The following is a 25,919-nucleotide window of genomic DNA, read 5'->3' on the forward strand; positions in this document are numbered from 1 at the left end:
TTCCAAATAAAGCAAAGATTTAAAAGATAACATATTTATATAGTAATCTGTATACTTTCAGTGCAAAAAAATGTCTATACTGCAAAGCAACCAGTTCCACTAAAACTGGTTTCCAGCTTGTTGCGTTAAACAAGATTGCTACATGAATTCAATCATGCTAGTGTGTGGCTCCGACACATGTTTTATATTGTTTTAGTGTGGAATTTCTCTGTGACAGTGATGATGTTAAAATAGGGGAGGATAGAGATAGAAGGTGAAGATTATGAAGAATAGAGAAGACAAAGAGGAAGAAACGAGGAGAGAAGGTCATATTTACTGTGATAATAATATTTCCGGACATTTTTAAATTTGTATATTTCTTTGTGTTGCATGATTTCAGCTAAATGTGAACACGAACCTCAAAGCGTGGTTTTATTTTTTTTATTTTAAACCTCTCATTAGATTTTAAAAATAATTTGCTGAATTAATAGGTGGCATACATGGTCCAAAGGAAAATAGCTAAGTTGGAATTGCAACCCTGGGAGTTCATGTGAAAAATGTGCATTACAGTTGACAACATTTATATTTGACACATTAAAAATATAAATAATGAGGTTCCTCACTCTCTATAACACTTATTTGGTCACATTTATAGGAGTAAATGTACATTGATGGCATATAATTTATAATATTTCAGTTTTATTCCTTTATGGGAACCACACAATGTTATTCAGTTAAAGAATTTACATGGAAAAAAAAGTATTTTTTGTCAAGATTTGGTCATATGAGTTTAAACAAGGTCCCTCACCTCATTTGACAACCTGCAGATCTCTTTTGCAATATGATCATCGATCGTATAAAGAACTTTTCTCTATTAATGATCACATCAGACCTAGGAGAAAAAAAGACGAGACAAAAGAAAGTAGAGAATAATACATGCAAAATACGTGACAACTACACGGATGTTGTCACCCGCTCTGAGGGACTATCGCCACACAGAAGAGAAGAAAACAGGATGACGTGTCATCACGCTGTCACTGTGCCACAGTATATTGAAGAGGAGCTTCATGTATACAAGTTGGGGGTGGTGGGAAACAACTGTTTGTGCACTCGGCTTTTGTCATACATGCACATGGACATGTGTGGTTGCATCACGGGTGGTGTGTAACTACTGTTGCAAGCAATTTGGATCATGATGTCCTGATTGTGTGTGGCTTTCTGTTTCGGAGAAATACATACATAAAAAAAGTCACTGTACATCAAACACATTGGTCATAGGTTATAAATTTCCCAAACAGTATATATATATATATATTTTTTTTTAATCTGCTGTAGAGTTTAAATATCTGTGACTTTCATGGATGAGTATTTAGTAAATTATTATAAAAAAATGAAACCCCAACTGATACACACAAATACACATCAAATGACACTTGTGGAAATAAAAAAAAAAATCGGTCACTAGCATACGTGCCGTCTAAAGGGACAAAGAAGAAAAACAAGAAATAAGCAAGATACTGTTAAAGAAAGAGAAAGACACTGTAAAACAAATGTCTGCTACTACAGACAGAAAAGTGTTCGTATAAAAGAAAACGTTATCATTTTAACATGAAACCTGAAAATGTTTAGCTTGAACATGCTCTAATTCTGAATAAATCCTGCTCGTGCAGACATTTCAATGCACAGATGGTTACTACTACCCCTGCCTCTTGAGCCACATGTCCCCCCCTGCTGGTCCAGGATCAGATCCTGCACAAGCTTCTCTTCTGTTATTCCTCTACGGAGTCCCTGCTCCCTAAAAACATGCAACCTTTAAAACAGGAAAGGATGCCCTACTCACTAAATTAACACCAACAAAGTAAAATGACTACACTAATATAGTCTATGGTTTAACTTGTATATGCTGACAGAAGCTTCATGTTGTTCTCAGTGTTTAGTCACTCAACATTTCAACAATACCTTTCTGAACATAATCCTGCACTGCACAGTCACTGCATGAGTTTGTCTCACAGAAAGCAAAGCATTTTACTTTATATCCAACAACAGTTTTTACAATTATTTTAAGTAAACCAGGATAGGCTGCAAAACAAGACATTCAAATTAAAAATTGCATTGGTTTCATGTTTATATGATCAGGTTTTCAATGTGATCATTCTGAATAAGTACATGTATACACACTTATATACTAATTTAAAAAAGTACATTTATATACTATTTTAAATCAGTGTAAAGCATCTCCAAGACGAAGGACAATACTAAATTATCTGCAGCTCGTCTGTATGTGGATAGACTTCGGGATGGAAATAATAGTGACGTAAGTCGGCTCCATCAATCAGCGGGCAGGCCGCGTTGACAGACAGGGATAGACAGATGTTGGGGCGGTACTTGGTATTTCTTTTTGCCAGATAATAGACGACCTCAGACATCCTCTCTGTGCAGTTCATCAGTTTTTGCAGCCAGGCAGTGGCTCAAAGTGCGTAAAGACGCGGAAATGTTCACAAAACAGCTTCACTGCTGTGCGTAATGAGGAGGAGACACCCGGCTGTTTGTTGCCTGTTCACTGAGAAAACGTGAGGTTGGATGGGTTAAATTCAGAAACTCACCAGAATCCGTTAAACCAGGACGTGTTGCAGAAAGTAGTAATCCAGTTTCTTGTTAATGACCCGGTCCAAACCTTCGGTCGTAGCCCGGACTGAAGCCGGTGTACCTGGGTGGATGATGTCCTAAAATCGTATGGCTGGCCGCAAACGACAGAAGAGCGCATCCAGTCTAAACCGAGCCAGCTCTTATGCCATCCGAGTTATGTTGTGATTCTATCACTCAGTAATAAAAACGAAGTTTAGACTTGTTTCTCTTCTATCTTCTTCCCTATCCTCTCCAGTAGTAAACGGATAAATCATGCTGTCTAATTTTGAGATACCATTAGCCTACTTGTGTGCCCTTTATAAACACTTTATGGTGGATAATAGTTAGGATGGAGTGTAGGCTATTAATGGAGCCTCTTGTGGATTCAGAGCCCCTCCCCTTAACCACAAGCCTCGCTAAAAAGGTGTAACGAATCGATCTGCAGTCTCCTTTGTCCCGCTAAAGAGGTCACCGAAAAGCTCCACATTTTAGAAAACTTTGGAGCCAAGCTAAGAGCTGATCTGCACTGCACACTTTAACTGTCTGAGTGAAACTACGGATTTTGTTACTTCATAGGCCTGAGTGAATCGTGTTTTCACAGTTGAAAGAATTTTACATGAGTTATTAGTGATTGGTGTTTCAGGGTACAATCCCAAGGCCTAGTTTCGCTGTTGTAGCAATGATTATCCTTGTGCCCATCAAAGTCTAAATGGTTTATTGATTATTTTAGCAAATGTATTGTATTTGTTTATTTGTATTTTCTTTGCAGATTAAGAAGGCAGGACTTGTATTGTCGATACAAAAATAAAGTGTAGCCCTCACTTAATAGGCCTACTATATCCAAACTGGCTGTGAAATAGCAGCAGTGACTGAACCAAATCTGAGTTTGTTTGTAGAAATTTGTCTCTCTCACACACACACAGGCTGCACCTCAAGTTCTTGAGGCACCTCTCATTCTGTTGTTTGAGTGTAAGTTTACAAATCGGCCACTTGCACGTTCACGAACGCGCTTCTCCTGTAGTAGCTGATATGTGCGGAAAGGCGTTAAAATGAAAGCCATCCCAGTGAACAATTACAGCAGCAGATTGACAGGTGGGCTCTGACTGTCAGGGTGACGCTTGTGGAGGGGTGGAGTAAAGGAGAGGCCGGAAAGGCAGCTGGATGTGTCTGTCTATCAGTGGGAGCTGTCTGAACGCCCCGCGCATCACCAATGTGCGCACATTGCACTGCGGAGAATATCCAGGGACGCTCGTTGCACTCTTTAGATAAATGATAACAAATAAAAAGCAGGAAACAATAACAACAGTATATCACAGTCTGTGGCTCAGAGGGCGGGCCTGCACGTTGTGTTTTGGGATGACTTTCTGAGAAATTCGTCAAGTGTCCGTGTTGACAATCGGACGGACAGCGTAGCCTGTTTGTGAGTATTTCCTTATCCAAGGGGTGTTTTCAGGGAGACGGGGTGTGAGCTGATGGCTGCGGGCTTTCTCCGCGCGCACACTTGACTGATTGACACACAGCCAGCCCGGCTAACGTGTTACTCTTTCCTCTCTTTTTTTCCTGATTTCAGTCCAAAGACTGTAGCGGAGATTGGATCCCGGAGCTGGCACTTGGTCTGACGGAGGGAGCGAACCACTACAGCGCAGTTTGGACTCGTCTCTATCGCCGAGTGAGTTAAAACGTAAGAAGAGGAGCTCCGTTTTCTTCACTTTTGCTGTGAATAGAGGTATGAACTATTCCGTTGAGGGGTGTTGATGGAAACGCGGCGAGGAGCTCCCGTAGCTGTCCATTTCTACACTCGATAGACTGAGATCCGCACGGAGCTTTCCGCCAATTTTTCGCCGAGCCAGCCTGCGATGACTTTCTGTGCGACAGAAGTTAACCGACGAGCCCCCTTTTTGCTTTACATGATTTGTAATCTTCGTTTTCTCACCGGACATATCGATTATAAAATGATCAGTAGAGATTAAACCTCCACTTCGGTTAAAAGAGACTGCTTCACCCTGCGAGGGAGCTACACTTTAATTCCAACATCCCGCTGAAGAAGTGAGGAAACGCTTCTGGCTTTGATTTCCTCCCTTGGTTTCCTCTTCAGCGTGTCAGCTATTTTGATCTCTGCATGAAAAGTCAAGCGGAAAGTCTTGCAGCAGCATGCCGAGGAGAAAGCAGCAAGCACCGCGGCGGTCAGCAGGTAAGCCCCGGCTCTTCATACAAAACACCCACTGATCACAAGCAAGCGCACTTTATTCTCCCCACAGTTACGATAAACAGCCAGGAATTAGACTCAGAATGCAGACCCGTTTACACAGCAGCGTATAGGCCAGATGCAGGACACAGTAGGCTACAAGGACAGCAGAACCTCTTATAGTAGCCTAGTATAGTCAGTATGGGCTATGTGCATTCAGTGGTGAGCAAAGCAGAATGTCAGTCTACATAGTTTTCCAACAGCACATAAGTTAATTTCTACTAATCTAAGGCGTGTTTGACTGGCAACAGTATTGTTTCATTTAGGCAGCCACGCTTCTATGCCAATTCTGCCTCTTGAGAAATGAATGCGCTTCAGCTGCACTTCAGTTTCAACGCTTTGAGGTTGCCAGTATCAAGTTCTCCAAACAAAGCTTGTCTTATCTCATTTTTACAGGCTCACGTGTTTGATGTGTTGGTGCCAGTAAAAAAAAAAAAAGAGAGAGAGAGAGAGAGAAAAGAAAGCAAGCGGGAAAAAAAAGATAGAAAGAAAAGTGGCGTATTTTCAGCTTGTGTTCCGCTCTGGGATTGCCATCCTTGATTTGATGCTTGATTGATCGCCTGTCATGCGACTGCCTTTGATCTATTCAGTCCTGATAAACATCAGTAAATCATTCACCATAGAGACACGCATGCGCCCCGGCAACTGGACTCCCTCAAAGGATAACTTTTTGCCCCCGCCGAGGAGCAAAGAAAAGACAAATTGAAAGAAAAGTTCTCAACCGGGATAAATACTTTGCGATTAATACCCAAGGGGGGAGGGAACAAGGAAGGAGGGGTGCTGGGGCGTAGCGAGATCACAGGGAAGCATCTCTTATAGAAATAGCCCCAAAACTGCAGAGTGAAGTGGGGAGTTTACCTCAAATGGTCACTTCAAGCTCGTGACCTGACCTCTGTGTTCAAATCTTAGCAATAGGAAATGTTACAAAGCTCTCATAAATGTTTACGAGGCAGGCTGCAACAACAACATTATATACATCTGTATATACAATCACTAGTTGGTACCAAAAATTTGCTTAAAATAAATGTAAGTATTTACTCAGAGGTTAAGTATTCAGATGAGCATCTGTCATATCAAGTACCTAAAGAGGTAAAAGGTAAGCACACATTTTAATTTAACAGGCATTATTTTGTTATTTTCTTAGAAAAATGAGATAGGCTAAAGCATATAATTACTAATTTTCCCAGAAATACTATTCCACAGTCTGTCTGGTCACCTTCGTATTGCCGTTTGACAGTCATGCCTACATGTTGTAGTTAAGTTGACCAGACATGAACTGTTCTGAGAGAGAATCACATGTTTGCCTGAATCCATTTGATGTCCCTGGGCGATGTGTGTGATTGACATGCATTTTCAAATGACGGGGAGAAAAGAGGAGCCTTTGAAGTAGTGCAGTAATGACCAAAGCCGAATAAAACAGCTGTAGAATGTTAAGCAGGCGGTGGAAATGTGAGGTTAAGCAGACTTAATCAAGGTTGTGACAGAAAGACTTTGAACTTTGTGGGGCTGTAATTTCTAATTGACGCCAGGCTTTAGTGATGGATAGAGAGAAATGTGTTTGAAGAACACGCCTGAAAGTGAATAGTGTCGTTTTATACCTCTGCCACAAATAGCAGTGAAATCCCCTAAAGAGAGCATACAAAAAAGAAAGTGCTCCTGTGTTCCAGCCTCTTCTGGTCACTCAGCCGAGCTCTGAACTGGCCCCATTCCGGCTCAGCTTTTGAATATTGATTTAATTGTCTGTTTTTGTGACAAACACATACATCACAGGCAGTAATGGTCAATCTCAGCTTGGCAGGCTTGGTCTCTATGTTATTTCCAGTGCATGACATGTGGTCAATCCAACAACTTTAACACCTCTACTGAACTGCGTGCATGCGTGTGTGTGTGTGTGTGTGTGTGTGTGAGAGACTGCTTCTTCAGTGAATTGGTGTACGCATCTTCAAACGCAGGCTATTTTTACAAAACATTACCGGATATTTCCACAACCTGGATTTATCACTTTGGAGTTGCACTAAGACAAAACAAAATGTTGCATATGCTCCTCAATGGGAGGGAGGGAGGGAGGGAGGGAGGGAGGGAGGGAGGGAGATCGAGAGAGAAAGAGGTTTGTAATGGCTCTTTGTATGCCATTTCAAGTAGGCTCTGTTTCATCAGTCACAGTGATGATTTTAGACCCTGTAATGGCGCTGTACCCTATCTAGTTTATGACCAGTGACAATACATCAGTGTTCTTTCATTTGGAACGACATTACTGCATCTGTTAGTTTTGGCAGTTGAGTTCAGTGCAGTGCAATTTGAGCAGCAGAGACTTTTGCTGCAGTCATTTGTCGTCATTTTTTTTTTCTTGTCTCCTCTCACTGAAGTGCTGTTGTGTTGTGAGTTTTCATAGGGCCTTAAGGAAAACAATGTAGTGATATCAAGTAAATGTCATGGTGGTAGTGAAATTTAAAAAGACAAACAGTATTGGGACTGCGAATCAGAGCGAGGTTTGTTTCTCTGTCTTGGATGAATTCTCATGTTGACCATTCCCGGATAAGACAGCAACAACAAAGTGTAAAGCTAAGGCTATTGTGCCAGTGTTGCTTTTGATTATGTGCAATCAAAGCTAGCGCTGAAATGCTAAATTGATCAACAGAAAATTAATCAGCAACAATTTTGACAATCAATAATTGTTAACCTCAATTATCACGTAAACAAAAAGCCAAACATTCTCTTCTTCTAGCTTCTCAGACGGAAGTTTTTTTGCTGCTTTTCTTTGTTTAATATAATGGTAAAATGTATATATTTGTTTTTTGGGACATTGGTTGGACAAAACAAACCAGTTGAATACATTACCTTGGTATGTGGGAACTTTTAAGCGTAATCCTTCTGTATTTTCTAATGTTTTAGAGACTAATTTATCAATTAAAAAAATATCGTAGCTGCAGTAATCGGCACCTATTTCTATTACTGTTTATAGAAAACTGCATGATATCTGTTTGCATCAGCAGCATTAGCATATTTAAATATGACAACATACTGTACATATTACAGCTAGATAAGCAGTAATTAGTTTAGTTTGTATAGGATACAAGATGTACAAAGAAGCCATAATTCTGTACATGCCATGATACTGAGGTCACAGTTTTGATTGCTGTTGGGAAATTAATGGTATTGATGCACGCCTGCTCTCACTCTAAGTTTGCCAGCCACAATATCTTATATCAAACACTGTCACTTTAAGTAATGAATCTGTCAACTAATCATTCAACACGTCAGTGTGATTACAGTGCGACACTGTTTTGAATTTATTCCTCAGAAGCTAAAAAGGTCTACCTGGAAGAAAATATCATATTTTATTACCTATCCTGCAAAAAAAATGTAGTTTAATGGAGACACAGGAAGAGGCGTGGCAAACTGTTAGTGTCCAATCCACAATGGGATGGACCAGGATACAGGTCCATAAGTGTATGGGATTGATGTCTTTATATTCACTGTTCTTTGATTGAATTAGGAAGGGAATTTGGAATCCACTCAGTTTCCTTTCATTCTTAGATATTTAACTTTGGAAATACTTGATCCTGTGCTGGATTCCTATCTCCACTGAGAGCAGAGAGAGCAGCTTTTACACTGACAGAATTAGTACGGGTCATGAAGGGAGAGAAAGTGACATGCTGTGATACTGTCAAACATGACCGTGTGAAAATGTGTCCCTTTATAGCTGAGGACCGTAATTAGTTTGCCTGTCTCCTCTTGATAGAAATGTTAGGCAACTGACTAAGTTTCGGCCACTCACGCACTGATGTCATTAATTAAAAAGTTTAGCACTCTTAACATAAATGAAGCATTCAGGTTTCAGTTGGAGACTGTGGATGCTGTTTGATTCAGTGTCTCCAATAAACGGACTTCAGTGCTGCATTTTAATGATCTGTCTGCTCAGCACGTGTTTAATTAAAGCCCTCTGCAACATTTGTCCATATTGAAGACACAATAACATACACACTGAACAGGATGCACAGACAGTGCCTTGCCTTGTGAGCTTCTCCACTGATATCAGCGGCTGCCTAAACAGATCCCCCCTTTACTGCCACTATCACTATCTCAATGCAAAAGGAGTCTCTTAATTATGACTCGTGGGTGGGGGAGAAGTTGAGTTTCCCTTCTTCCCGACGGCATCGTTAGCCGTGGTCCCTAATTATCCAGGTAGCTGACGGATCAGTGACAGGGCCCCGCCGATTAATGCTTACAAATTCAGCAAGGTGTCAAGTCTGCCAGCTGCCTTGATATAATCCACTGGGTGTTAGCCACTTCTCATACCCCCCCCCCCAGTTGTTCCAGTGTACACTCAACAGCAGAGGTTGCTTGCAGTGTGACGGGACAAAACGAAATTTGTGACTTGTGTAGCCAAAACCATGCTGGACACAAACAGCCCTATTACGAGTTTATGAATGGTCGTAGTCTCAAGTCTGGATGTACACTTATGCTTAGTACAATGTAGTAATAGTCAGTACAGTTTATGCAGTGCAAGTAGTTTTAAAAAGTTTAAAGAATAGCTGAACATGGCTTTCACATTCATGGCTCCCATTGAATGTGAAAGATTTCCTTAATACTTTGCCTATCCCTCTGATCTTTCTAGCAACAGCTTTTTGGTTTGTTTGACAGAACAGGAACAAAGTTCTAAGCAGAGCGGCTTTAATATATATACGTGTTGTTGTTGTTGTTGTTGTTATTTTGAATTGTATTTCCTCTGCAGAAATTTTGCTCACGGCACCTGTCAACTAAGAAGCCATCGCCTTGGAACCTCGTGTTTGGTTTTATCAGGATGTTTAGGATAAAGTATTTAATGACATTTGTCAGGATTTGAAGCTGCGCTGTGAGGGGAAAAAAAGAGTCTGTAAATGAGAACAGAGTATGTTGGTGTGTTTGTGTGTGTACGAGTCACTGAGCAAGACGAGCAGTTTGCACAACCCTGTGTGTGTGTGTGTGTGTGTGTGTGTGTGTGTGTGTGTGTGTGTGTGTGTGTGTGTGTGTGTGTGTGTGTGTGTGTGTGTGTGTGTGTGTGTGTGTGTGTGTGTGTGTGTGTGTGTGTGACAGTAAAATATTCTGATCCTGTGATAAGGCAGTGTATGTAAAGTGTCATTAACAAGTGACTTTGACTGAAGGAGTTTATTTGCTATCCCACACGCCGCTAAACTCACAGTTTCATTTGCATGTGGTGTCAGAGCCAGTAGGCCTTCAGGAAATCAAAGATGCACACTAATATGCACGCTAGCACAACTACACTTTCTGTCCTCATCTTCGTAGAGGTTAAGTGACAAATGAAGATCGATGACTGCTCTTATGGAAAAGAGCGGGTCAGATTGAAAATATGTGGGAATTAGGCTGGCCAGCAGGGTGACGATGTAAAGGCATTCAGGGCTGCGGCCGCAAAGGTAAAACTATCCCAGAGCTTAATGAGGTTCAGAGGAAGCAGCAAAACCTGGATTTTCACTCAAGCAAGACACAAGGAGCTTTGACAAAGAAGTCAAGAAAACAAGGTCATTTTTTTACAGCAATAACACTGACTAGTATCTCACTCTTAAACACATCCTGCATGTATTTACTGTCTGGGATTTTTAGTGCATCTGTTTTCCATTCACAAAGATAATAATAACAGGAATAATAACAAGAAGGAAATCATTCATCTGACTTGAGGGCTTTAGAGCTCCGGTTGCTGATTATTGTGAAGCACATACACAAAGTGTTGCTACTGATTGAGTAAAATAGTCAGTTGGTTGAAAGGAGAAGAGGGTGAAATTACAGGCACAGTTTATACAAATAAATTCTATTGATTGCTTTATACGTTTACACTAGCTGCAATCTTATTCACCTTTGTATCCAACACAAACATATGGATTTCACAAATCATATTTGACTGTGGTCCTTCATCCTAGCCATCCGGATGTGTGGATAGGGCTGCAACTAACAATTTATTTCATCATCAATTAATCTGCCAATTATTTTCTCGATTATTTGAATATATTTTTTTGTCCATAGAATGTCAGCAGGTAGTTACGTGTGTGTTTGTGTGTGTGGGTGTGTGTGTTGTGTGGGGTGTGTGTGTGGTGTGGTGTGTGTGTGTGGTGTGTGTGTGTGTGTGTGTGTGTGTGTGTGTGTGTGTGTGTGTGTGTGTGTGTGTGTGTGTGTGTGTGTGTGTGTGTGTGTTGTGTGTGTTGTGTGTGTGTTGTGTGTAGTGTATTTACTATATATATCAGTTTAACCGGTTATGTGTGACAAAGAAAGACATCACATTTACGAGGCGGAAAACGAAAAATGTTAGGCATCTTTGTTGAAAATATGACAAATGATTATTTAATCAAAATATTTGCTGATTAATCTTCCAATGATCAACTTATCGTTGCACATCTATTTTGAACAGTTCTTTATGTTCCACATATGAACAAAGTGAGAGTTCAAGTTTTTGGACTCGACTTTAGGAAACTCACAATATGCTTGAAGCTGCACACTTTTCTCCAGCTCACTATTTCTGTAAGCTTTGGCAAAGCCGCAAAGGATTGTGGGCAATCAGACACCCAAAGTGGGCCAGCTGCAATTGCTTCTTCACTCAAACATGTATCTGACCGTTTCTCTGATAATTCAAACTGTTTAAGTATCACACAAAAAAGGAAAGAAAGATGCAGAAAAGAGAGAAAAATGGAAAGTGATGATTTAAGGCAAGAAGACGGGAGGTCTAGGGTACACTCAGAGGTCAGCAATGTACTCAGGGGAGCCTCAAGTCTAGTGTGTTTTCTGTGTGTGTACTGTCGTTTTCCCATATTTCCTTTGCAATACAGCAGTCTTGTATGTCTGTCATCTAAGTACTGTAATGTTACACCAGAGTATCTGTATGTATTGTGTGTGTCCTTGCATGATTAATGCTCTGTTGGACAGACAGATGCAGTTATTGGAGAGACAAAGTTAGCCAGTGTTGTCTACTTTCATTTAATTTGTCCAAAGCCAAAAAGACTGCCATGATTTGGATATTTGTTTCTGCATTTTAGCCGGGTGATCTCAGAAATTACTCTCCGCTCTTTTTTCTTTTTCATTTTTTGGGCTACACTTGATGTATTATAAATTGCCACTGAGGCGGGCTTGTTGCAGTGATCATGGTGATCATGCTAGAGATAAGGCTGGAGATATATGGCCACCATAGCAGCCGCAGGGAAGTTTAAATTACTCTTGGTACTCCTTTTTATTGAATCTATTGCTCCCCCGTATTGCTGATACTTGAGTCAAAAGCTGAGACTGGAAAACTGCCTTTGATTCAAAAAGTAAACATTAAAAAAAACAAAAAACGATAAGGTTAGTGAGTTGCCACCGGAGGCCCTGTGCAACCCAGCCCTGAAGTTGTGCTACTTCTGTTAACCAGTGTTGAACATCTGGGTTGAAGCAGGGTGGGTAAGAGAGCGTGTGGGTGAGGGGAGGAAGACAACAGAGAGATAGAAGGTCTGTGAAGAAAAGGTATTAAAAGTGACAGATGAACAGGACTTGGGTAGACGTTCTCCTGCAGCAGCTGTGACTGCTGCCATTGCTCTGACAGATGTCAATTAAGAGTAGTCATTTTTTCTTGCTCAGCTGTCTGTCTGTGTGCCTTTTTTGAGAAATAACACTTTACCCTTGTCACTGCTTGAGTGCTTAGCCACGGTCGCCCCAGAAAATGAGAGCATGGCGGGCACGCTAATCGATAACCATTGTATTAGCAATTATTTTGCCCATTGATTTACAGTGGGGCAGCGACTCCCACTATGTTATTACCCGCTGATTGTACCTGCTATACTGCAGACACTCACACCAACACATACTCTTGCTTTGCTGTTGCCAGGTAAATATATATTTTACCCTTAGAGCTAAGTACACAACAAAAAGAATCATACACTTCCTTCTTGATTGTCAAAGTTTAGTACTTTTATCTTTTAAGGACAGTTAAATTAGGTTTGAAATTATACCAAGTTTGGTTACCAAAACTACTCTCACCACTAAATTGTCATATGACTGCTACAATAATACACAATTTGCATTCAGTTTAGACCTCCCAATTGTCACCTTGTGGGTTAAGGTCCTTGTAATCTCCTTGTAGACATTGCCAGACCTTCCTCCACAGCGCCGCACGGAGCCCCGATGCCGCTGCCAAATAGCCTCAGGACGGAACTTGTTTTTTGTGGTACATGTGTACGTTCAAAAGTTGTTTTAGCAGAACACTCAGATTCAAAAGATAGCAGGAAGTAAAGAAGCAACACAATGTGCTTGTTTATTGTTAACTTTTGTATATAATCAGTTTACAGTTTTAACTTTTAAATGAATTGTAATATATAAAATAGAGTAATAAAAAATACTGCTGCAAACTACTACAAATAATTTCTTCAATAAACAAAATATATAGCAGTGTTTGCTTCTTCATAAAGGGCTGGTATGATTTTATGGCTGAAATGCTGGCGAGAAGGCCTAAAACACTTTCACCGTGTCGTGTTTAAAACCTGTGTTTTCAACAACTGAATATGGTTGTAGAGCCACTGTTATAAAAACACCAGTAGCATTTGTTAATGCTTTGGCCCGATCAGAATTACCAGCAAAAGTCTGTTTAAATGCAGAGGGGAGCTGTGTTCGCCCTACAGTTGTCTTTTTCCTTGTAGCAGTGATATTCACATTTGCGTGGTGCAGTTTCAAGTGAGTTACCAAGTTTAATAGGTTGCCAGCAACATTCCCGATCACTATTGAGCAATGTTGGCACAGTACTTTTGTCTTATCCACTTGTTTTTGTATTTCACCGGAGAACTGAAGTGTTCCGAAATAGGAGCGCTCAATGACAACAGAGGGTCTTCAAGCTCTGGCTTCTCTATATTGGCCATGGCGCTAGCTAGCGGGAAGCATGGCCAGTATGCAAATTTACAAATCCTACTGTGGCCAGGCGAAGACCCGCCCTTCACTAGCATTCACACACTACTATTGGCCAGACGTCCATGCCTAAATGTACAGGTTCTATCCCCTGTCCAATCAACAATCCCAACTTTAACCACTCGAGTTGTCAATGCCTAATCCCAACCAATCGAGTGCTATTGAAGGGCGGGTCTTGGCGTGGCCATAGTAGGATTCATAATTTAGCGGCCGGTATAAGCGTACTGTGTGGAAGCGCTCAAAGTGCAAGGCAGAGACTAAACAAACTTTTGGTCCACCACTTAATATGTTCTTGTGGGAACTCGGAATTGAAGTACCTGTATGTTCCACACGCAAATCAGGGCTAATTATTTCTGTTAAAGATTGCATACTGTGTACCTTTCCTGTAATGTTCTGAAAATCCTGTACCGTTACACTCCTAGTTAACAGATGATTTTTGTCCTTGAGAGCCAATGCTGGGGAAGGTCTTGCTGCAGCCTGGTGTAGTGCCACTGCCATCCTCCCCTCACCTTTATCTATTTCTCAGCCTGCTTTCTCTCTCTCTCTCTCTCTCTCTCTCTCTCTCTTCATTTTTGGAATTACTGGCCCCCTCTTTCTCTCTCTCCCTGTAAGCCTTTTCTAATCTTCCTATCTGTCATCAATCTTTATCTTACTGACTCAATTCTCCTCCACACTACTCATATTTTCTTTCATCTTCCTCCCTGTCTCTGGCCCTCATCTATTGCTCTCCCTCGTACCAGATGCTCAAGAGTCAGTGAACTGGTTACAAGAACTTGAACCCAACATTGGAAAAGAAGAGCTTAATATACCTTTTTAGGCCCACTGGCCTTGTTCTCATATCTCAAAAAAACTCATTTTTGCAATAATCTGATTTCAGCGACATCCTGCAGTTGCACTTCTGAGTTGTAAAAATCTGAGAGGTCACAGGGCAGTTAGGTCTTGTCATCCTCTTTGAAGTCTAAACACATAACTGTCACATATTTTCCAAGAGACATTTCCATTCCCATAAGGCATGCTCAGGAAAATTATCAAAGTGTATTTTATTGCTATTCCGTTTTGTTTGACTTTTAAAATTTAAAAGAGAACCGTTTACAGCAATTTTACACAAAGTAATCACTTAACAGTTGTCAGCATGATGGGCAGTTTAAAGAGAATATGTCTCTGGATCCCGGTCGATTCAATAACACCACATGCTACCCCAAACAAAATTCCTCCCAAATCTTTCCTGAGCTGCCGTGTTGTCTCAGACAGTGACAATCACAGGGGGAGGTGTAAGCTGAGCTCTGTCCCTCTAAGTCGTCTGTCTCAGAGAGAACAACAGGAGGGCTCTAGACCCAAACGTCTCCCGTTAGTGTGTCTCTCTCGTCCTTTTGTCCCTTGCACAGGAAACCAACTCTGTCTGTCTAACTCACTGTCCACTTGAGCATCTGTTTCTGATCACCTTTTTGACCCAACTGTCCCGCTTACTTGTCTCTGGTCCATCTGCCTCTCAATGGTACATAATGACAGGACTGTCCCTGCATCAAACTAAACACCCAGAAAACATTTAAATCATGTTTAAAATAGTCTGAACAACATTGAACTGTGACATTATTATAACAATGAATAATGTCTGGTGTAGCCAGTTGTGAAATTTAACTACATACATTTACTCTCGTGTTTTTTTTCTTTAAGTACAATTTGGACGTACTTGAGTATTTTTACGTTATACAGTTACTTCACTACATTTTAGATTAAGGTGATTTTTACTCTTGTTACCATTGAACAGAGCTGCCAGACTTTATGCTAAACTAAGCTAACCTGTTGCTGACTCTCGCATCATATATATTGTAGGGCATTTTTGTACTTTTACTGAAGTTACTTTTTGAATGCAGTTCTTTGAATATTGTATTGCAGTATTTTTACATTATTGTATTAGTACTTTTACTTAAGTAAATAATTGAAACTGTGAAGAATACACTGAACATTTTGTGCTTGTTTGTGTTTGCTCCCTCCTGCAAAATATCGGCAATGACTAGCTTCTGGTTCCTGTCTAACTTGTCCATTTATGTCCATTCTACCGTACTTTATATTTTGGATATCGCTGGCTGTTGTGAAGGTCTGTGTAATATATCTGTCATCTTCCAGAATAGTTACAGTATATTTGGTAATTGTCCGGCCTCACATTTACAGTCTAAGAATGGACACATTCCCAGTGTGTGTGCGTCATTTCATACTTTTTGTTTTTTACATCTTCTCAGTTTGTCATTTCATTTCTTCCCTGCCTTGCCTCATAGTTGTAGCCTCATAAACTTCTCTGGTGTAACAATAACTGCTGTCAGATTTTAACCGAAAATGAGCCGAGAGAAAATTATGCCATACACGTTAAACTGGAAGTTGGAAGTGATGACTCGGTAACAATACTGACATTTACGACATTGGACAGCAACTATCAGTTAGAAATATACTTTAAATGTACTAGAATTATACTGATAATATACAATTTCAATCGGTTTGAGTGTAATTCAGTGTGCTACAATTTGATTTAAGGCTGCAATTTTAAGATGATTTTGATTATCAATTGATCTGCCAATTATTTTCTTGAATTTTTAATTAATTGTTTGGTCTATAAAATTCTGAAAAAAAGTTGAAAAATTGCTATCACATTTGACTAAAGCCCCAATGTGATGTCATCAAATTGCCTGTTTTGTCAGACCAACAGCCCGGAACCCAAATATAGTTTGCCCTCACAAATCCTCACAATGAAAATGCAGGAAGTTGGAAATGTTTGGCCTTTTTCTTCAAAACAATATTACATTTGAGGCTTAAAACACCTTAATGCATTTTTTGGTAAACATATATAAAACTTTAATTAAAACCCACAAACATTAGAATCCCTCAGGAAAATGTTGATGAACCATCAGCAGAAGTATACAAATTCATAAGTCAAAGTTTAGGTTACATGTTAGTATGATTTCCACCCTTCTACCCAACAAGAGAAAGCTTTCTGAAAAAAACCAGCTCTGGACTTTGCTCCAATCTAAAAACTTGTCATAATAACATATCAGTGTGAGAAGCAGGAGGTGCATTATAGGCCTGGAAAGGTTGGATCCACTGTAAAATGACTACAACATAATTACCAACCATGTGGTCTTATCAGGTTACTTTATTTCACAAGAAGAACTGGACAAAATCTGTTATGTAAATACTTTTTTGTGTGCACAGCTTTTGTCAGAAGGGAGAATGTGCATGTCAGGATTGGTTAATTAAACTTGGTCAAACTGAAAAAGATCAAGGAGCAGAATGGCTTGCGCCGATTAACATCAAGTTTATCAAGTTCAGTCAATTATCTCGTTACTCTCTCTCCTCCAGTTACTTCACCACGGTATGTAACAGCCAGAGAGTGGCGAACAGTAATTACAGTTTTCAAACAGACTTTGCACATCGATGCTGGATTGTATGATTGTAAAAGATAAAATCACTACATACCTAAGAATTCCTTTTTTTCACCCATTTTTTAGCGTTTTAGTGTTCTTTGAGAGTGACAAAGTATTCTGTAAGATCGCATTATTGTCTATTTTTGAAAGACATCTACTTTTGGAGCATCCCTGGTTAAAATCTCACAACTCATCATCCTATTTTCAAAAAGACAACAACTAAGAGCTTAAAAAGTTGTGCACAATTAATCGAATTTTAATCGCGATCACGATTTTGACTTCCCACGATCAAATTTGCGTGATCGAGCGATTATTTTTTTTAAAGCGTCATTTCATAGAACGCTCCGTGTTTTTTGCAAAGCCAATCTACCGCTACTACCGTCTGCTCATGAGCCAGTCAGAGTAGTTCACTGCACCCCGTGCATCTTAGCTTCAAGATGTAGACAGTCCCAGAGGACAGAGTAACGGGAGAAAAACTCAACAGATAGCAGTCGGTTATACGTCGGTCTCAAGGTTTACCAGTTTGCCAGTAAACGCAACATTTGTCCCGTCTGTTGTTTTTCAGACAACAGCAGTGACCAGTGCTAGTCGGTGCTATAGCGTCTGTTAGCTGTTAGCTCCTCTAGGATGCACCGGCGCTAATGTCCTCGCATCCGCTGCAATGCTGTTTATATGGATATGGTTTAATTTTGCGTTACGTGACCCATTTTGTCTGTAAAGCCGTGCTTGTGTGGGATCTCTCCTCTCTCTCCTCTTACTCCGCGCCTGGCCACACAGCGCCGGTCCACACTTCTGACATTTGTCTACAGTTTTAATTTTTTAGTAACACAGCTGTATATTAAGTATGAGGGGCAAACCTGTATTTGTACCAGTGTTTCTGCGGGTAACTGTGCTATCGCGGCCGCCACGGCGAAGAACACAGAAGAAGTTATTGAATGCAACTAACTTCAGTTGGTAAAGTAACAGCGTGTGAGACGGAGCCTGCTGGACCTGGGCCAGAGATGTGACCCAGGGCCAGAATATCATAGTTCATAAAAATGCAGCGCAGTGAAGATACAGACGTTTCATACACACGTCGTGTGTATCCGCCATTCGACCCATGCTGGACCTGTTCATGATGAGTCAGCCGTCTCTCTGTGAGTAGCGTCCATCACACTCCCTGTCGCAGTTATAAATAGCCTATGTGACAATAAAATTTGTTTTGGCTAAAATCAACAAATAATCGTGAAAATAATCGCGATCAAAATTTTGATCGAAATAATCGTGATTATCATTTTGGCCATAATCGTGCAGCCCTACTAAGCTGTTAAAAGTGCTCTCCTTGGGATAGGAAATTAACACACATGACTGGACAGGCTTGTTGGAATAGAAGTTGGTTGAAAAAAGACGTTTTCACATATTCATAGCAATAGCCTTAAAACTATTTTAAAACTACAGTCAGACATTTTTAGCCGTGCAGTGCCAGACAGTGGAGCTACTGTGGAAGCAGCGCTGATGGCACAATCCTGAGCGGGTGAAAGTGTGCACCCCTCCTTTTGATATTTGGGATCTATTATGTATGGAGGAGCTGAGTGTCTACATGACCGGGGCCAGAGAGAGCTAGAAAGGACTGCGTGCGTGCGTGCGTGCGTGCGTGCGTGTGTGTGTAAGGAGGGGCATAAAAGGGTGAAAAAAGGAAAAAACGAGTGACAGCAGACAAAAATGAACCAGAGAGCAAAGAGGGGGAGAGGGAGGTAGGGATGAGGGAGTGGAAAAAGAGGAGGCAAAGCAACAAAGGAGTGAAAGAGAAATGACTTGAGGGGTTGAGGGATGGAGAGAGAGGTGAATAAAGCGAGAGAGAAAAGTATCAAGGCAATGGAGAAGAAAAAAAGAGCGAGATAGGGAAAGCAGTTGGATAGTGGAGGAGAGAGAAAGAGAGGGGAAGGATGTCACCCATGGCTGCCACTCATCACTCACAGCTTAATGATGCAGTTTTTTTTTTCCCTTCTCCCGCTTCTTTTCTGTGGGAGAGGAGGGGGGAGGGAGCTCTGCCCAATCAAACAGGGTCAAACAGAGTTCACAACCTCCAGGTGGGACTGTCCTCTACCAGGGAGCTGTTAGGACCGTCTGAACCTGGAGATAGTTTAGTGACGTCGTTTTGAGAAATTCTTACCAAAATATCTGGTGAGGTTTGGAATAGTTTTAGGATTAAGGGTCAAGTTGTGGTGAAGATTAAAATGTTATATGCAGAAAGCAGACTGGGAGATGCTTTTTTATGTTTAACACTTTTGTAAACATGGTTAAGGTTTTGTTTTGTCTGTCAGCCTCGTTATGTTCGTTAAGGTGCCAATGCCTTGTCCAAAATTTGTGTGTGTGTGTACGTTTGTTTTGTTTTCAAGAAAACCACTCCGGCTGTCTGTTGCTTCCTACTGGGATTGGCTTGATTTCTATTTTTTGTGTGTGTGTGTTGGGGGGGGGGGGTGTATGTGGTGTGTTTTTGTGTGTACACTCAGCTTCTCTTGTCCTCTCACTCCTTCTGGATTCTGGGAAGCATCAGCCGTTTAAAAGTGAAACGACAGGATTTTATCCCTTGCTCTCCTCCTCGCACCAAATTTGGGGAACAGCTGGGGCGGCCCTGGCGATGATTTGTCTCTCTCTGCCCGTCTGCCTGACAGGTTGAGAGAGAGAGACACACACACACACACACACACACAGAGACACAGGCACTTGTACACAGACACTCACTAATAGGCCCATACACACAATTAAACATGCACTGTGTATCACAGACAGACAGGCACAAACACACAGACACATACCCCTTATAAGAGGCCATGTTTTCAGGGTGCTGCCAAAACACTCTTATTTCCTTTAGCCTGGGCGGTCATACATCAGCTCGGGGCCTCCCAGCCCGGATGGCAGGGGCTGACAGAATGACATGTGTCATTTATCAAACATGGGGCGCCAGGCCTCAGGAAAAGAACAGACCGCCGCGTGACAAAGACCCCCGAGAGCTCTCCTCCACTCGCAACGAGGGGAGTGTGTCATGGGATAGACACTGACAAATCTGCGAAGATAGAACACACATGGATACACGCTGACACCAACACACAAGCGGAGGAAACACACACTGAGAGGCACTTCCAGCACAGATAAAAACGCAGTGATCACACTTTATATCCAAGCTACATTGTGGCTTTAAAAGCAGTTTTTTGCCTTTGTTTGAAGAAAGAAAAGTCTTGTTAAACACTCAACTAAATCAAAAAATGTATTTTCTTGATTTTAACGTGCTGGCACTGGACTTACAAACACACATACCCACACATACACCCACATATATGTTTCCCTTGCAGGCAGAGAAGCTGCATGCCAAAGCTTCTCCTGTTGCCAGCAGCAGGCCTGTCTGCGTGCCCGTCCTTCTTAATGAACGGTCACTGGCTGCCGAAAGGAACTCTCTTAGTTGGCAACACCGCTCCATCTCCTTCCTTCTATATCCATGCCACCACATACTTACAATATCCCTCTTTTCTTCTTCATTATGTCTTCCTCTTTTCATTCCTTCCTTTCCCTCTACCCTCTCTCTGTCGTGATCCCCCTCCACCCTCGTTTACTCTTTCAATAGCCTGTTCATTTGTCTTCATAAGCCTAATTTATTCTCTCTGTCAAATACAAGCTGACAGCCATCAGTCTCTCACCCACACACACTGACGCACACACACACACCTGACCCCCTGACATGCAGACAAATACACTACTTTACGCACAAATGAACATAGCGGTTTTCTTGTTTTTTTTATTCATTTACTCTCTCTTACACACACACACACAACCAGTTTTACCTCACACTGCTCTGAGGTCAGCTCTGCAGTCATATACCCTCTGTTTTACCCCTGTCCTCAACCCCCTCCAACCCCCAAAACCCTCCCATTAACATTACTGAAGATGGATGTGTCTTCATAGCCGAGATTGATTGCGGATATAGTTGTGTGTGTGTGTGTGTGTGTGTGTGTGTGTGTGTGTGTGTGTGTGTGTGTGTGTGTGTGTGTGTGTGTGTGTGTGTGTGTGTGTGTGTGTGTGTGTGTGTGTGTGTGTGTGTGTGTGTGTGTGTGTGTGTGTGTGTGTGTGTGTTAGATAGAGGGCACTTTGGGAGGCAGCTTGGAGCTGAAATGTGAAGGAGGCATGCTTTTCTCTCGTTTCCAGAACCTTCCAGCCGTTCGTTGTCTGTCCACAGTCTGATATTGTGCTCTGTTGAAGGATTGCTTCCTCTCTTCCTGCCTCTTTCTCTGACTGTGAAGCTGTTCATCACCATTGTACACACACACACACAGGCATGCAAAGTTGCACACAGACACAGGCTAAGATGGCTACTGATACTAGTCCACTTTGAGAACCCAGTACATAATTTACTGACTTTCTCCAGGGACCGTTTTTTTCAGCCCCCTAATCCGTCCTCCCTCCTATCATTTCTTCTTTTGTCACTTTATTGCCATGGTCATCAGCAAAGGGAGAAAAGAAAGCTCCACACATACACACACCAAACTGCTGTGTGGTACAGCGTATGCTTTTGTTATATTATTTTGTCATGCCCCTATGCTATTCATCACGCTTTAAATCCTAAACTAGTGTTGAAATGAAACAGTAGAACTTTGTTTAATGGAGCGCCAGACTTCAGCACTAACTCGTCACTTGAGCAGGCTTAAGGAAAAAATAAAATGTGGCGATGCATAAAGGATAGCGTTTTTGATGGCGCACAATTACTGGAATTTCCCTGGTGACACATGCAGTTAAAAGTTTGGGGACGTTTGGTTGTCCTGACCAGCCTCCTGCCCTGAGGGTTTGTGGTTCTTATTAATTTCCCTGAAGTGACTTAATGGTTTTTAAATTTATTATTTCTTTGTCTGTCTCTGAGATCATGTTCTCACCAAGTCCTCTAAATTCTAGTTTTCTGGCTTGTGATGCATATCTGCGGTTTGTTTTGTTTTTGAAAGTGTTACTATAAGTAGATATGGGTAGATAGGAGCTGAAGCAATATATTGATCCAGGAGGAGAGGGGGGACCTGTTGACACTAGCTTTTAAAACTGCATACTTTTGTAAATTTATTGTGTCAACGTCAACTTGTTAACTTTGTAATGTGAATTTGCGCTGTTGACATATCAAGTCATACTGACCTTTTGAGAGTCCAAAATGGAGGAAGATAACATAGCTTACGTTGTTGTACTATCCACTTATAATTTCCCTCCTGTTTCAGACCAAAAACACCTCTACAAAAGAGGAATGGTTTATAGACAAGTATGAGACATTAGAAAATATTGTCTTGTTGGTGACGGAACTAACAAGTTAGCAGAAAGTTAGCGGTGAGCTGATGAGCTTGCTAGCTAATAGTTGGCATGCTCGCTATATCAGTGAGCTTTTTGACTTCTGAATGAATAAATGAAATTATGTCAAATCTTGAAAACTAAATGCCAGGGGGAGTAAACAACCCATTGTAAAGAGTAGAAAGAAGCCATAAGAGCTCAAGAAGAGTAGGAAGAGGAATGACAAAAAAGTCATAAAAACATATTCAGGCACTCAAGGTTGGTTACAAAAATAAAAGACCTTTAATTTATTTGGCAAGATATTGAAAAGTACACAAACGCAAATCGGCTTGAGCTTTTCTCAGGGTGTGAGCTGAGAGCTATTGTGACCAACTAGCGCTAGTGTGTTTCCATCTAGCTAGCTTAAGTTGTTAGCTCTCCAGCTACAGTCACCAACTAACTCTGCAAGTCTTAAGCTAGTCCCCAGCCAAATATTTTGCAAAGACACATGGATGAATTTCACTGTGCCATTTTCTGTTGAGAGTGTGTCTTTAGAGCAAAAGATCCGATTTGGGGAACTGTGTATATGTATTTTTTCTCTCCCTCTGTCTCTTTTGCTTCTCTGTTTTGTTCCTCAGCAGTGTACAAAGTGGATGGCCTCTGTGAATTGAGGGGCGGTCTGACAGCGTGGAGAAGGTTGATTGATGGCTTATTGTACAACCAAACTTGGCTAGACTGAACTGGTTAGGTTGTGACCCTGTTTTGGCCCTGTGCCCTCTTATTTTCTACTTTTTTTTACTCTCTCCTTTTCCCCGTATCTCACGGTCTCCCTCTGTCACTATTGGACACTCAGCCTCATACACAGTGCATAAATATACACCTATGTTCAGATGGTAAACACACTTCCTCTTTGTGCTTCTTCTCCTCCACCCCCCCTGTCCCCCCCTTCTTTGCTGCACTAAACTCATTGTTGCCATCATTCATTCTTCGTTGTTTCCTTTCTTCCTTCCTCTGCCCACTTTGTTTTCTTTGTCCCTGCTCCTTTAGGACAGGTTTTGTCCCATGAGTCATTTCATCAGGTTTCATTTTACAGCCCTTATTCAGTCTAAAACACTGGCCTCTCTCAAGAAAAGCTCATGACGACCCTAATAGTCAAATCCAATGCCACTTTTGATTTGGTTCACCAGCTCTTGCCAGCATAAGAATCTACCAACAACAACTGCAATTCAAAAATTCCTGAGAGACAAAGTTAACCTAACACCAGACACACTAGTTTAAATTGTGGTTAGGCCTGTTTTTCTGTTTTTTTCTACGATGATTTTCTGCTTCTATTCTCTACACAACCATAGTGATTTATGGTAATTAACCATCTTTGGGGTCATCCATCAACCGGTTGTTGCTAGGCGATGGGAGCAGCTGTTGTTTAGTCGGGGGAAGCTCCACTGTCAGGGGGATTGCAGGTGAATCCAAAAGACGGCATCTATGAAGAAATGATGAAACTGTGTTTTTTTGTTAGTTTGTGATTTATTCTCTTCTGATTTAAACAGAAAACCTTTCTGTCATGTAACGGCCACCCCTGATTGAACCAAAATAGAACATCTTAAACAACCTAAATGGTTAAAGATGTGTGAAGTCTCCCAAAGTGCAAAACTATAACAATACAGATATTTAAATCTGAATTTTGATGACGCTTACTTGTTATGGATGGTAAAGAAAGTGACAATATTTTCTTTAAAAATATCAAACAAATGACATCTGTCTAATGCAGCCTACATTGAATCAGTGCTTGGCATAGGTTGTGTAATTCTCACTCACATCATTTTTAATTAGCATTAGTAATGCTTTATCTGTACTTTGCCTGAAAACAAACCAGATGGTTTGAAATATGTGTGCAGCACCAGAGCAATGTTCAATTGTTGTGTGTGGGGGGTTTTGGCTGAAAAGCAGAGAGGAATCTGGAATCTGCCGTGCCGATGATCTAATGGATGTTGTTTCATCTCAGAGCAAGCAGGCACTGACAGTTCAGGGAAAAGGTGATTTATAGACCACAGTCACTGTCATGGCGTGTCGAAACTGGCTCACTGGAGATCTGAACAAACAAGGGCAGAAAGAAAGAGAATATAGAAGAAGTGGAGAGATGTGCGAAGCAATTAAAGAAAGAACTGGAAATTCTTTTCTTCAGAAGAAAATGGCTGCAGTTCTCCATATTTGTTGATTTCTTTCATCACTGATCTATTCTGTGAGCATCCATCATTTGGTCTTTCTCAGTCACACATATCCTCCTAGTAGTGGCCATAATGAAGTTGAGCCAGAGGTAAAATGCATGCATGTCTATGTGACCCATTTAAAAAGGTTATTAGCATAATATGAGTTCAAGTAATAGCAAATTATTTTTGGAAACATATGTGAAAGCCCTCAGGACAGTCAAAAGTTTAGGAAAAGGTAATTTATCTTAATTTATCTTCTATAAATATTAACTCAGTAGTAGCAGAGAAGAAGAAAAGTCCAATTTAAAATGTTGTTTGCACATGTAGCTACCAGCATGAAGAGCAGACTGTGCTGGCTGTTTTGTTTTCCCCAACTGGAAGAGTCATAGAAGCTGAGAAGGTAGATTGTACAACACACAAGCTATTAGAAGCCCCGGAGCTATTGTGCCATATGGTGGACTATTTTATGTGGGTTAGGGGAGGGGGGCAGTTAGGTAGGTTTTTACATGTCTGGTCAAGCAAGCTGTGGGTTAAATTATTGCTAATACATGGTATCCGTGGCAACCCTTATCTATATACTGTAGCTTTGTACTGAGTTGGGAGGCGGTGGCGATAATAAACACTCACTTGAGTTTAGCCATACAAAGTTGCTTTCCTCAAATTGAGCAACAAACTAATATTCAGTTACTAGAAAGACAAAAAGAAAACCTTGGTTGTTATGATTTATAATTTAACTAATTTCCAATCATTTGGATGACATTCAAATCTCAAATTAGAGATTATTGATAAACTGTATGATGGCAGAAATGTGATGTCTAATGAGCAAAATTGTATGAAAAGCTCTATTAGTTTGGTAGTTTGCCAGTTTCAGAGTAGTCCAAAGAGTGTCAGGTCCTATGAAACCACAGCCACGACTATCCCAGAGAGAGAGAAAAGAGCAAGAATGAATAGGACGGGGGAGAGCGGAGAGAGCAGAAAGAGACAGAGATTGCCTGACATACTAAGCATTACCATAATTGGCTTTTCTACATGATAGGACAGAGGAAATAATAATGTCATTTTATTTACAGCCTTCTCTCTGCTGAAACACACACACACTCATGCACGCCGTACAGGTCAATGACACACACTGATCAGGCCTGTCCAAAGCCATCAGAGGTGAGTGGCAGGGAATGGAGGGGCCGGTGACAAAGCGAAACGGTAGAGAAAAATAAGACTGCTTCACCAGAGCTCCCATTTTGAAGGGCCACTAAACGGTAT

General features: G+C 41.1%; 1 protein-coding gene and 1 long non-coding RNA gene across 4 annotated transcripts in view; one reads left to right on the plus strand and one right to left on the minus strand.

Moving 5' to 3' along the window:
- tshz1 (teashirt zinc finger homeobox 1) overlaps window positions 1-25,919 on the plus strand; it is a 154,569-nt gene that overhangs the window by 120,585 nt on the left and 8,065 nt on the right. The window contains exons 1-2 of one of the 3 annotated variants that reach the window (XM_032535271.1): window positions 3,657-4,024; window positions 4,175-4,795. In XM_032535271.1, coding sequence (XP_032391162.1) covers window positions 4,756-4,795 — 40 coding nt within the window. In that variant the 5' untranslated portion in view covers window positions 3,657-4,024; window positions 4,175-4,755. Of the gene's footprint in view, window positions 1-3,656; window positions 4,025-4,174; window positions 4,796-25,919 lie in introns of those variants that run through there. The other 2 variants (XM_032535270.1, XM_032535272.1) reach the window with 2 other exon arrangements.
- On the minus strand, window positions 2,353-13,070 carry LOC116701530 (uncharacterized). Its single transcript, XR_004334932.1, has 3 exons — window positions 12,970-13,070; window positions 4,824-4,826; window positions 2,353-2,363 (listed from the first exon to the last, which is right to left on the minus strand). It is a non-coding gene; the product is annotated as an uncharacterized LOC116701530 (long non-coding RNA).

The sequence above is a fragment of the Etheostoma spectabile genome, chromosome 14, assembly GCF_008692095.1.
Source record: "Etheostoma spectabile isolate EspeVRDwgs_2016 chromosome 14, UIUC_Espe_1.0, whole genome shotgun sequence".
Taxonomy (NCBI): Eukaryota; Metazoa; Chordata; class Actinopteri; order Perciformes; family Percidae; genus Etheostoma; species Etheostoma spectabile.